Raw genomic sequence first — 14,193 nt, forward strand, 5'->3', positions numbered from 1 at the left:
TGCAGACCTGCTTGCCCTTAGCTGCTGGGCCAGAGGCAAGCAGGGCTTTGCTGTCTGCTCTCTGTGGGAGCCCTGTGAGGGACTGCTTGCCCCTTGCCGCCAAAGCCAGGGGCAAGCAGGGCCCTGCTGTCTGCTTGATTGCTACAGGGACCTTCCCACCCCGTCAAGGAAATTAGATTGAGCAATTTAATGTAGACCTGAAGCCTTCATCAATTAAAATGGTTCTTTTAAAAATATATAATTTTTTTATTGATTTGAGAGAAAAAGGGAGAGGGAGAGAATAATCAATTGGCTGCCACCTATACACCTCACCCTGAGGACTAAACCTTCAACCTGGGCATATGCCCTGACCAGGAATCCAATCGGGACCTCCTGGTACATAGGTCAACGCTCACCCACTAAGCCATGCCAGCTCAGCTAAAATGATTCTTTAAAATTAAAGGGTCATATTAAGGGAGCCTTATTTGGTGTGGTTTCTTTATTTTCCTCTCCATTTATAAATTGGCTGCATAACAGAAAAAAAATGGAGTTAGGTGCATGTCTTGTAGATAGACCATTGGTCATCTATTCTCTTCTATGGTCACTCAATAATATTGGAAATGAGGCAATAATATGAGCCCCTTGAGCTATCTTAAAGGTCATAGACATAAAAACTTATTTAATTTTATATCCTTGCAGATTGACCATTTATTCGTTACTAATTTGCCAGAGATTGTGGTCGAGTTACTGATGACATTACATGAACCTGGGACTGCTGGTGCCAACCAAAGCACTGACCTCTGTGACCTTTCAGGGTATGGGTATTTTATTTTAATTTATTTTTAAATTTAATTTTTTCCATAATATATTTATTAGGGTATGCGTATTTTAGACTTAGAGAATTAGCTGCAACTTCAGAAGTTTATTGGCAAGTGTATTGGTTGACATCTTTAATTGTCTTTCAGTTTTTAGGCACATACTCTGCTTTTAAATTATTTCTTTTAAAATGACTTCCTTTGAATTGAAGTAATTACCTATCTGCTTCTACTGTAGCCTTGCTGCAATAACTGTTTTTTTTCTAATTGACCTGTTTGCAAATTCAGTGAGCTTTTTGCTTCAGTGTTTCTGTAGTATTTGAGCATTGTGTCATTGGTTGTCTCTTCAGATTTTCTTCCTTATAACACTTTATTTTATGTTCTCTCCTTATCTATGACTTGCGTTTTTATTTTTTTAAATATATCTTATTGATTTTTTACAGGGAGGAAGAGAGAGGGATAGAGAGTTAGAAATATTGATGAGAGAGAATCATCTATCAGCTGCCTCTTGCACACCCCCTACTGAGAATGTGCCCACAACCAAGGTACATGCCCCTGACCGGAATCGGACCCGGGACCTTTTAGACTGCAGGCCGACACTCTATCCACTGAGCCAAACCGGTTTTGGCTGACTTGCATTTTTAGATCACCTTTCCTTTATCACTTTCATTAGCTATCAGATTATTACTATGCTACAATTTAATTTGGATGTGTAAACCCACTTGGTTGTACATGAATGTTAATTATTTTCCCAGCTTGATCTTGTGAATGGATAAAAAGCATCCTTTATTTTTTTAATATGCCCCACCTACCAAAGTGTGTGTGTGTGTTTGTGTGTGTGTGTGTGTATAATTTCATGTGATTTAGTGTTTGATTGCTGTGTCTTAAATAGTATTTCGTTTATAATACTAGCATAGAGCTTTAATTCAGACCTAAAGTAGAATGAGTGACATTAAGCCTCCTTTGTGGGATCACAATTAACTTTATAAAAGGTCTTTTTAAGCAAATCATTTAAAAACTGATTAAATCTTAAGGTAAAGGTATGTAGATACTCTGGTTGATGAATATAGACTATGATATGTCATTTTGTTAAAAGTAGTTTTTCAGTAGAGAAATAATTTTTAAATTTGAGGTTATTATAATTAAATTTTTATTCTAGAATTTCAGTGTTCTGTCAACCAAGTCTATTTTTTCTTGATTATTTTGTTCTGAAACTGATTACTTTTTCCCTATAACTCTTAGGGATTTGGATCCTGCTCCTAATCCACCTCATTTTCCATCGCATGTGATTAAAGCAACATTTGCCTATATCAGCAGTTGCCATAAAACCAAGTTTAAAAGCATTTTAGAAATTCTTTCCAAAAGTCCTGTAAGTATACATTAGTAGTATAGTAACTGAGACGAGAATTCCTTCTTTTTTTCAGCCAGAAAATCTGTATATGTACATAGTAAGGAGAAAAAAGTAAACAAATGGAAAATTCAATAATGAATAAATTAAGAAGAAAAACACTTATTTACAAGTTTATATCTTGATATTTTACTTGTCAGTATTAATTAAAATGTGTCACATATGAGGGCTGAATTTTTTTGTTACATTTTAGTCATATATTAGCTCAGATTTAAAAAAATATGTTATAATTTTTAATTTATAAAAAATAATGCTTTTATGGATTTTATAGAGAGGAAGGGATAGGAACATTAAAAGATGAAAGAATCATTGATCAGCTGTCTTTTGCATGCCCTCTACTGGGGATCAAGCCCTCAACCTGGGCATGTGCCCGGACTGGGAATCTAACCATGACCTTCTGGTCGATGTTCAACCACTGAGCCACACCAGCCAGGCAAATATGCTATTTAATTATAGTGCATAAAAATTAAATAAATTGACAATAGTTGTTATGTTTAAGATAGTAATTTTTAATGTAATATTTTGCATTTGATATCAGACCCAAAACTAAATTCTGTAATTTATTTTGAGTACAAAATGTATTTATTATACCTGAGTATATGTGATTTGATAAGTTTTTACTAAAATGTATCTTTATTTTCTAGGATTCCTATCAGAAAATTCTTTTAGCCATATGTGAACAAGCCACAGAGACAAATAATGTTTATAAAAAGCACAGAATTCTTAAAATATATCACCTATTTGTTGGTTTATTATTGAAAGATATAAAAACTGGCTTAGGAGGAGCTTGGGCCTTTGTTCTTCGAGATGTCATTTATACTTTGATTCACTATATCAACAAAAGGTAAATAATATATATAGACCAAGATTTAAGTATTTTTCTACCCTGTTATCTTTTTTTTTTTTTTTTTTTTAATATATTTTATTGATTTTTTACAGAGAGGAAGGGAGAGAGATAGAGAGTTAGAAACATCGATGAGAGAGAGTCATCGATCAGCTGCCTCTTGCACACTCCCTACTGGGGATATGCCCGCAACCAAGATACATGCCCTTGACCGGAATCGAACCCGGGACCTTTCAGTCCCCAAGCCGACGCTCCATCCATTGAGCCAAACCAGCCTCGGCTACCCTGTTATCTTAATTGAAAATTTATATGCTGGTAAGAGGTAGACACCAGAGTATTGTTTCCTGAATTTAAATCTATGGGTTTTTTTTTCTTTATCTTTTTCTTTTTTAAAAATAACTTTCACTACTACTTCTCCAAGTCTAGAAATCTTAATTACTAATGGTCTTTAAAATAAAAATTCTAATTTTAGATGGCTTGAAATATATGTTACCATAGCAGTTCTGATCACCAATTCCAATGAGTGTGTGGGGAGGGGTGACGGGGAGGAGGTTTTTCACACCTACCCAAGGAATTCTCCAGACCCAACTGGGTGTCCTACAATTCAACTCAACATTGTTGAGACAGTGTCAGATCCCAGAGGTTAAAGGCTCTCAGTTCTATAAGATTTCCTCCCCTTACCCCCCATCCCAATCACATGCCAGTGGCAAGTCTAGGTTATCATCTGTGCCTCTGACCACCTGGCTGTAGATTATAGGTTCTAATGACCCCACCTGCCTTGTGTCTGAGTAGTTTGTTTGATTGTCTCATAGAACTTGAGAAACCCATTTACTCACTAGATTACCTGTTTTTTATAAAAGAAGATATAACTCAGGATTAGCCTGTATGATTTGATGCAAAGCACTCCCATTAGTGCTGGGCCTGGGGCCAGTTAGCAAGGGGCACGGGGCATGCTGAGCCAGATGTATTTGTTTAGGGTTTGTGAACCTTTGAGAGATTTCAGAAAAGACTACAGCATGATGCAAGACAGGCCATTTGTATTGAAAAGCCACTGGGAGTGGCTGGGGTTGGGCTGCAAGTTGGGTAGGTTAGGACCTCAGGCAATCACCCAGGGTGGGAATTGGGGAGAGGACATTGATAGAGACTCAACAAAGGAACAGGGACCTCTGCCAGCACTTCTGTATGGGAGAAAACTGCCCCTTCAATCCTATCCTGTTCTAAGGTTGCCTTTTTCCTAGTTAAGAGTTTGCTTGATTGCTATAAACCTTTAACTATTTATAGGAGTTCTAACAAAGTACTGGTAATTTTTTTTTATTTTGCTGTTTGATACAAATGGTTTTTATTATATATTATTCTTGGAGACCTTTTCATGACAAACAGTAGAGCTGTTGCATTCTTTTTTTTTTTTTTAATGTATTTTATTGATTTTAGAGATGATGGGAGAGGGAGATAGAAACATCAGTGATGGGAGAGAGTACGTGATGGGCTGCCTCCTGTATGCCTCCTATTAGGGATTGAGCCCACACACAGGTATGTGCCCTTGACCAGAATTGAAACCGGGGCCCTTCAATTCTCAGTCCAGTGCTCAATCTGCTCAGTCAAACTGGCTAGGACGCTGCTGCATTCCTTATTAAACTTTTTTAAAATTATAATTTATAGAGTATATTACATTAGTTTCACATAGTATACCATAGATATTGGATATTTATATGTATGATGTGATCATCCTGATAAATTTGGTACCTATCTGACACCATATAAAGGTAATGCAGTAATATTGACTGTATTTCCTATGCTGTACCTTACATCATCATGACTATTTTTATAACTGGAAATCTGTATTTCCTAATTTTTTTTCACCTTTTTCACCCATTTCTCTATTACACATTCCATCTGACCACCATCAGTTTGTTCTCTGTATCTATGAGTTTGTTTCTGTTGGTGGGATTGTAAATTGGTGCAGCTACAATGGAAAACAGTATGGAGGTTCCTCAAAAAATTCAAAATACAAATACCTTATAACGCAGCAATTCCACTCTGAATATCTTTTAAAAATTTAAAACTGTAATTCGAAAAGATATAGCCATCCCTATATTCATTACAGCATACGGGTCTAGTAATAATTAATGTCGTTTTTAAACATTCGTTTAAAATCTTGCTTGGCGTTGACTTGTATTGACATAACCTTCAAACACGTGGTATCTACAGAACGTGTGAAGTGCAATTAACAAGTTTTGCTTGAAAAAGTTTGTGTTTGGTTTGGTTTTTGTTGCAAAACTAGGGCTAAGAAGATGGCGGATGAAGAGCATATTCGCCACTGCATGCTTTACGAGTTCCAATTAGGAAGAAAAGCAAGTGAGGCTGCAAAAAACATCTGTAGTGCTCTTGGTCAAGATGCAGTTAGCGCCAGAAAATGCCAGCGTTGGTTTGAGAAATTTCGCGAGGGAAATTTTTCGTTAGATGACAAGAGTGGTCGAGGCCGTGTGTCCAATTTTGATCAAGAAGCTCTTCAAGCTCTTTTGGTGCAAAATCCTCAAATTACCCAACAAGAGCTTGCGACAACTTTAAATTGTTCACAAAAAACAATTTCCAATCAATTGCGTGCACTTGGCAAAGTCCAAAAGTTTGGAAAATGGGTTCCTCATGAGTTGACCGACAACAACCGTAATCAAAGAGTCACAATTTGCAGTTCGCTTCTCTCTCGTCAAAACTGTTTGCCGTTTTTAGAGCAAATTGTTACCGGAGATGAAGAATGGGTGCTGTATGTTAATTTGAAAAGGCGGCCTCAATGGTTGGACAAAAATGAGGCTCCGCAGCCCACGCCAAAACCTGACTTGCATGCGAAAAAAGTGATGTTGTGTGTTTGGTGGAATTTTAAAGGAATTCTTCATTATGAACTTTTACCATCTAACCAAACCATTACAAGTGCAGTGTATAGTGCCCAATTGGAAAGGTTAGCCCAAGCTTTAAGAGAAAAAGAACCCGCGCTGATTAATCGGAAGGGCGTAATTCTTCACCACGATAACGCACGACCGCATACTGCAAGAATCACTGCTGAAAAACTGCACCAGTTGGAATGGGAAGTTCTCCCTCAACCTGCATATTTTCCTGATATTGCCCCTTCCGATTACCATTTGTTTCGTTCTTTGCAAAACTTTCTTCTTGGAAAAAAATTTAATAATGAAGAATGCCTCAAAAATGCATTGACCGAATTTTTTGCATCAAAATCACAAGAATTTTACAACAGAGGGATTAAAATGCTTCCTGAGCGTTGGGCACAAGTAGTTGAAAACAACGGCAACTATATTGTTGATTAAATTTTGTTGTATTGTTTAAATAAATTCGATTTAAAAAAGTATTAGAAAACGACATTAATTATTACTAGACCTAATATTTCCAATAGCCAAGATATAGAAGTAACCTAAGTGCCCATCAATAGATGACTAGACAAAGTGTGGTACACACACACACACACACACACACACACACACACACACACTGGAACCTTACTCAGCTGTAAAAAAGAATGAAATCTTGCCATTTATGACAACATAGATAAACCTAGAGGGTATTATGATAAGTGAAATAAGTCAGACAGAAGAAGACAAATATATGATTTCACTTATATGTGAAATCTAACAAAATAAATTAACAAGCAATACAGAAACAAACTTATACAATAGTTCTTGTTATTCAGTGTCTTAGGAGAGATTGGAGCTGTGTACTCCACCATTTTGCTGATGCCACTTCTTTTTTTTTTTTTTTTTGTTTAAGGATTTGGTTGTGAAAGTGACTTTTATATTCAAGCCATATCATAATTTGAGCTGCTGAATAAAAATGACAATAGAATGTGTTTATGTCAAAGTTGCCTAGAACTTTACTGTTTCTCTCTTCCCCACTCCCATAATAGGCCTTCTCGTTTTATGGATGTGTCATTACGTAGCTTCTCCCTTTGTTGTGACCTGTTAAGCCACGTTTGCCGCACTGCAGTGACTTGCTGTAAGGATGCTTTAGAAAATCATCTTCATGTTATTGTTGGTACACTGATACCCCTTGTGGATAGTCATGTGGAAATTCAGGAGCAGGTAATTTCATAAACCATTTTCAAAATGATATTTGAATTACAAGTATAAATTATTCTTGAAAGGAGCTGAATGTTTCATGTTTACTTGGTATAATTCGTAATATTAGTGAAAATATATTTTTTAAATGATTGGAAAAACATTCTTAATGAATTTATTTTTATAACCATTTAATTACCGAACACCTTGTAATTTTTATTTAATTAAGAGTTTCTGTCTCTTATGCTGAAGTGAAACTAAGGACAGCAGTTTGCACTACTATGATGGTGTGTAAGGTATCCTATATAATAAAAGGCTAATATGCAAATAAACCGAATGGCAGAATGACTGGTCACTATGATGTGCACTGATCACCAGGTGGCAAATGCTCAACACAGGAACTGCCCCCTAATGGTCAGTGCGCTCCCGCAGGTCAGCGCTGCTCAGCCAGAAGCCGGGCTCACAGCAGTTAGACATCCCCTGAGGCCTCCCAGACTTTGAGGGGGTGCAGGACCCCCCCCCCCCCCCCAGGTGCATGAGTTTCATGCACTGGGCCTCTAGTTACTTATATAAAACTAGGGGCCTGGTGCACAAAATTCACGCAATGGGGGGGGGGTGAGTCCCTCAGTCCTACCTGCACCCTCTCCAATCTAGGAGCCCTCAGGGGATGTCCTACTAATGGCTTAGGCCTGCTCCCTGTGGTTCTCTGCTCTCTGCGGACCTGCCTGCTTGATGCCACTGCAGGCCCTAGTGTCTGCTCTCTGTGGGGGCCCTGTTGTCTGTTCACTCACTGTGGGGGACTGCTTGCCCCTTGCTGCCATGGGTAGGGGCTAGCAGGGTAGGGGGCCCTGTTGTCTGCTCACTCCCTGCAGGGGACGTTCCCGCCCAACCCCTGGGCTCTCTGCACCTGTGAGCATAGGCCCAGAGTAGCCGAGGGTCGTTCCAGAACCTTGGCCACTGTGGGCCTACAGGCTCAGAGCAGCCTGCCAAGAGGCCACCTCTTACCCCCCACCGCTTGGCACCTGCATATGCAAATTAACCACCATCTTTGTCAGGTTAATTTGCATACTCCTGATTGGCTAGTGGGTGTCACAAAGTGATGGCCAATTTGCATCTTTCTCTTTTATTAGTGTAGATGTTTCTGTAATATTGGCATTTTTATAACTCAGGGCCCATCCTATAGAAATACTTTAATGAATTATTTGAAAGCACTTTAACGGTTTGTTGATTTATTTGAAAGTATGGAAATAGCTGGGTTCCTTAGAAGTAATTAGAATATTTTATTTGAATTAGGTTAGCAAATTTGTTATTTATTACAATGGGTTTAGTTATTTTACTTTAAAATATAATTAAGTCATTTGTTCTTGTTCATTTTTTCTTTTTAAATTCTGTTTAGGTATTGGATTTGTTGAAATACTTAGTGATAGATAACAAGGACAATGAAAACCTCTATATGACGATTAAACTTTTAGATCCTTTCCCCGACCATGTCGTCTTTAAGGATTTGCGTATTACTCAACAGAAAATCAAATATAGTAGAGGACCCTTTTCACTCTTGGAGGTAATAATTATTCCACTATCTTACTATTTTATATTAGAAAGGATAGACAGTAGTACCTTTTGAAAACCTACAATGCTTTAAATGTGAAAAACAATGTTTTAAAAAAATTATAATAAAAATATAACATGAGAACAAACCTCTAATATAAAAACCTGAATCTTAATATATCCTCTTGCATTGCAATGAAAATACAAATATCAAAGTTTTTTGGTAAACATTTAATTTAAATGTTGAAGAGATATGGTATAACATATACTTGATTTTCATATGCATAAATATCTCAAAGCTCCATTAATATCTCAAAATTACTATCTGATTCTTTGAGGGACAATTTAATGTTTCATTCAAGATATTAACTTTTTAAAGAGTTTTTCAAATTTTAGTTCTTAATCTTTATAAACTTCTAAAGTATGTCCAAATATATTTTCCTCATAAACCTTATTATAATTTTAAAATGTTGCTCTATATTTTGCTATATATCAATATGAAAATATAGGTAAATATATTAAGATCTAAAACTAGTTTCAGTACTAAGTGAATAGAAATTTAAGCTTTCTTTTCCAACTGAGTATGCTATAATCTTGCAATCTAACTATTATATCTTGAGGGAACCTATTAGAATTTAAATTAAAACTTTGTAGGATTTGAAATAGAGGAAATAATTTACTTCTAACTTGTTTGGTAGTAATAGTGAGATGAGTCAGTATCTATAAAAGGCACTTACTAATTTTTTCCCCCAAGTTTTATTTCACAGACCTAACCTATACATGTCAAAAGCAATTCCACTTTTAACAAATTTTTTCTTTTAGGAAATTAACCACTTTCTCTCAGTAAGTGTTTATGATGCACTTCCGTTGACAAGGCTTGAAGGATTGAAGGATCTTCGAAGACAGCTAGAACAGCATAAAGATCAGATGATGGAGCTCATGAGAGCCTCTCAGGGTACTAATTTTAATGACATGGTTATTTGTATCTACTCCTTTTTGAAAGAGTCTTTTATAAATTCCTACTGTTGTTTTAATTGCCATGGAGTTAGATTCTTATCATTTAGTTCAGACTTAGACTTTCACCATTTCTCATCCATGTTATTAAAATCCAGTGGCCCTAATGTGGTAGCAACCAAAGACTGGTCACCAGGAGGCTGCGTGTGTGGTGAAAGTCTAAGTCCTTTTATCTTTTCTCTAATGAGGATAGCCAGACGTTTGTCAAATATTTTAATCTTTCAAAGAACCAGCTCTGTGCATTAATTTTTTTGAATAGTCCTTTAGCTCTCTATTTTATTATTTCCTGTCTTCTGCTTACTTTGGGCTGCTTTTCTTCTTATTCTTCTAGTTCTTTAATATACAATGTTAGGTTGTTTACTTGGGATTTTTCTTGTTTCTTGATATTGGCCTGTAATGATATAAACTTTCCTCTTATTACCACATTTGCAGTACCCCAAAATTTTATATTATCATGTTGTCATTCTCATTTGTCTTTCTTTATCTTTTGATTTCGCATTTTATTTCTTCTTTGACCCAGTCAGTTTTTAAGTAGCATGTTTTTTAACCTCCACATATTTGTATTTTTTCCCACTTCATTTTTGCAGTTGATTTCTAATTTCAAAGCATTGTGGTCAGAGAATAGTTTGGTTATCACTTAATATTTTTTGAAGTGCTCATGATTTAAAACCTTTTCAAAATACTTTGTTAAAGTTTTCTAGTCAGATAATTTAAATATATAAAATTTAATATCATAATTAAAAAAACTATATTCCATTATAGTTTTGTTGTTTGTTTGTTTTTCAAAACTGCTTCTAGGTAACCCACAAGATGGCATAATGGTGAAACTGGTTGTCAACTTGTTACAGTTATCTAAGCTGGCATTAAATCACACTGGTGAAAGAGAAGTTTTAGGTAAACCATTTAGCTGAATGACTGTGTTTTTTGCTTTTTGAGTAGTCATCTTTATAATTTTCAAAATCAGTAAAAATTTATCACTTAGGGTATTGAGGAAAAGTAAGATGCTAGCTAAGTAATATTTCTGTTCACCTCAAGTGTCCCTAAGTTTCCCTCCTTTGATATTTTCTTCCTTAGACATTCATTTACTTTTTACTTTATGCATAAAGTAAAAGATAGTTATTTACACATTTATAACTGTGAATTTGAAAATGTTTTGTAAATATTTAGGAAAGTCAGATATACCTATTTGTAGTGAAGTTGAAGATAAATTGATGTATATTATAAATGACTGATATATAATATCTTTTTATATAACTGAAATAAGAATGAGGATTTGGAGTGCTGGATCAAAGTCAAATATTAAAACCATTTGGAGGAAACCTGATGTAGGATAAATAGCCAATATCATGCCTAGAGTGTAGCTGTTTTGGTTTGGTGCTCACAGGAGGGAAAATTCACATTAAAGCCAGCTTGAAGTTCTCATGGCGACATTGCTTCCAATAAGAAAAGTGGGAGGAGTAATAGCTGTTTCAAACATCTTACTATCTTTCAATGGAGTATTTTTTAACTTCTCATTGGGAGCCTAATATCTAGGGTACTTAACTTTTTTGATAAATGTTTAATTGTACAGATCATAAGCATAAACTTGAAGAATTTTTACAAGCAGAACACACACCTGTGCATTTAGCACCCAGACTGAGAAACAGAACCTATCAGCATCCTAGAAGTTTTCTTTAACCAAAGAATTTACCCCTTTGTCCACAGTAGTACTGACTCTGGGGATAAATCTCATTTACTGCAAGAACCATAAGTGGCTTTTTCCTGTGTAGCATAAAATCTTTGTACCCATGACTAACATCATACTTAATGTAAGAGATTGATCGTTTTCTCCCTCAAATCAGGAACGAGACAAGGTTGCCCACTTTTACCACTGCTATAGCCAGAGCAATTGGATAAGAAAAAGAGATAAAAATTATTCAAGTTGGAAAGGAAGAAGTAAAAACGATGTCTCTTCACAGATGACATCATATCTGCATGTGATCCCAGAGAATCTACAAGAAAGCTACTAAAATAGAGCTGATAAATGAATTTAGCAAAGTTCTAGTATATAAGGGCAACACACAAAATTTAGTAGTGTTTATGTACATCAGCAGTGAACAATCTAAAAAGGAAATTCTATTTCATTTATAATTTTATTTGTAATAGTGTCTAAGAATTAAATATATGCAGATAAACTTAAGTCAAGGAGATGGAAGACTTGTACACATTCTCTTTATTAGAAGTCAGTCCTTAAGCACAGCCCAACACTCAAATTAGACTTTGCCTTTTGAAAGGAGGACTTTCAGAGAATTTGTGAACATATTTTAATAAATTCCACCATGACTAGCAAGGAGCAATGAGATGATAGTCTTCTGGTATGCAGAAAATGTTCTATCTTTATCTGGGTAGTGATAATACAATGTGAAAAATGAATTATGTGTGTGCGCATGCACGCATTTGTGTATGTGTGTTTTTAGTGAACTGAGTATTTAAGGTTAGTGAACTTTGATATTTAATATCAAAATTTTTTAAACTTTTTAAAGCGTGCAGTAGCTATGTTTAAACTTTCATCCATGATATCTATATTCTGTTACTAGCCTATTTCTTGGATATAATTCTGTAGGAGAAATTATTGCCCACCTGGATGATATGCAAGGGAAGTGATATAATACTTTGTTGCTTTGATAAACACTGAACTCTTGAAGAATGGCAGAATAGCATATTTTAGAACTCAATAAATTTTTGTTGTTTGTATGATCTCTTAGCTATAACTCTACTGAAATGTAATTTCTGTGTATAGAGGCTGTTGGGAGCTGCTTGGGAGAAGTGGGTCCTGTAAACTTTTCTATGATAGCTATACACCTTAGTAAAGATACACCATATACTAAGGCCCTTGAGCTATTTGAAGATAAAGAACTTCAGTGGACCCTCGTAATGCTGAGCTACCTGAATAACACACTGGTAGAAGATTGGTGAGTATGATACTTTATTTCTGATAGCATTTGCTTAATCTGACATTCAAGGAGAATGGTACTATCTTCACATAAATTAATTTATATTCACATAATTTATCTTCACAGAAATTAACAGTCCCAGTAACTTTAAAGCTTTCTCTTTTAAGTTGCCATACTTTCAATCTCAAGTATTTTAATGAACTTGTTGGATTTTTATTAATGCACGAAATTACTGAAGCTCTTTTAAGTACCAAGTATTTGATACGGTGAACTAGACAAGATCCATGTGAATTCTGGTGAGAGTAGATGAGATAAATAGATAATAAGAAAATTGCCAGGTGGTTCTATAGAGAACATTAAGATAGGGGAATGCAAAGTGGGATATTGGGATTTTGTCAAAATCAAAGGTGTCACTTCTCAGCTAGACTATTTAGACCACATGTGTCAAACACAAGGCCTGCGGGCCAAATCCGTCCCGCCAGGCCTTGCAATGTGGCCCGCACCGCGCTGTCATCACTGCACTCCTCTGCGTTTCCATCACAATGACAGTTTATGACTGTTCAGTAAACCATTCGGCCCGCGATTTAGGCTGGATTTTAGATTTTGGCCCCTTCTCTGATTGAGTTCGACACCCCTAATTTAGACCCTTTAAAAATAAGTTGTAGAGTCCGGCCAGCACGGCTTAATGGTTGGAGTGTCAACTGGAGCACTAAAGGGTCTCGGGGTTGATTCCCTGTCGAGGGCACATACCTGGGTTGCAGCTTCCCCGTCCTGGTTAACTCTCACTTCGATGTTTTTCTTTCCTCTCTCCCTCTCTTCCCTACCCCCTTTCTTTAACTCTCTATAAAAAAAAAAATCAATGGAAAAAATATCTTCCAGTGAGGATTAACAAACAACAATAAAAATAGTAAGTTGTAGAGCAGAAATTTTACAACTCAAAAATTATTAAGCTAATAAAACGGTTTTTACCCATTTATTCTCTGCAAAACAAAATTGCAACGGATTTTTCAGCGTGCTGGTTATGAGATTACTTTTGCTTGCTTGCTTTGCCACCCCTTTCCCCTTATCTGTTTATTTTGGTATATTTGAGCACCTCATCACAATTTTTTGGGTGTGGATTCAAAGGATTTTAGCCCACAACCGGGGCACCTATCTAAGGTCAGTAGGTATTTTGCATCTGTTTCCTTCCAAACTCTCCCCCTCCTTTTCTTGGGGAATAAATGATTGTAGAAATTTTCCACAGAAAAACTGCAGGCATTAAGTGTTTGATTTGTAACACAGTAATTTGCAATTGGCTTCTTCAGAAAAGGTGTTTATAAATATTGGTTTGACTTAAACTTGAGAGATCTAGGAAAGAGGTATAATTTGTTGTTCTTATCTTTCTTTTTAAAAAAATATGTCTTTATTTTTAGAGAGAAAGGAAAGGGAAAGAGAGAGAGAGAGAGAGAGAGAGAGAGAGAGAGAGAGAGAGGGAGGGAGGGAGGGAGGGGGAGGGAGGGAGAGAGAGAGATAGAGATATCAGTCAGTTGCCTCTCATATGCAATCCCACTAGGGTTTAAAACTGAAATTGGGTATGAGCCCTGACTGGGAA

The 14,193-nt window shown here is 36.1% G+C and overlaps 1 protein-coding gene across 4 annotated transcripts in view; it reads left to right on the forward strand.

The window, feature by feature from the left end:
* ATM (ATM serine/threonine kinase) overlaps positions 1-14,193 on the forward strand; it is a 111,519-nt gene that overhangs the window by 49,389 nt on the left and 47,937 nt on the right. For all 4 annotated transcript variants that reach the window (XM_036427292.2, XM_045577833.1, XM_045577831.1 and 1 more), the window contains 8 exons: positions 679-794; positions 2,037-2,163; positions 2,847-3,046; positions 6,957-7,131; positions 8,504-8,668; positions 9,478-9,610; positions 10,468-10,563; positions 12,449-12,620. In XM_036427292.2, coding sequence (XP_036283185.1) covers positions 679-794; positions 2,037-2,163; positions 2,847-3,046; positions 6,957-7,131; positions 8,504-8,668; positions 9,478-9,610; positions 10,468-10,563; positions 12,449-12,620 — 1,184 coding nt within the window. The remainder of the gene's footprint in view (positions 1-678; positions 795-2,036; positions 2,164-2,846; positions 3,047-6,956; positions 7,132-8,503; positions 8,669-9,477; positions 9,611-10,467; positions 10,564-12,448; positions 12,621-14,193) is intronic.

Source organism: Pipistrellus kuhlii, unplaced genomic scaffold (genome assembly GCF_014108245.1).
Source record: "Pipistrellus kuhlii isolate mPipKuh1 unplaced genomic scaffold, mPipKuh1.p scaffold_m20_p_9, whole genome shotgun sequence".
In the NCBI taxonomy this organism is placed as follows: domain Eukaryota; kingdom Metazoa; phylum Chordata; class Mammalia; order Chiroptera; family Vespertilionidae; genus Pipistrellus; species Pipistrellus kuhlii.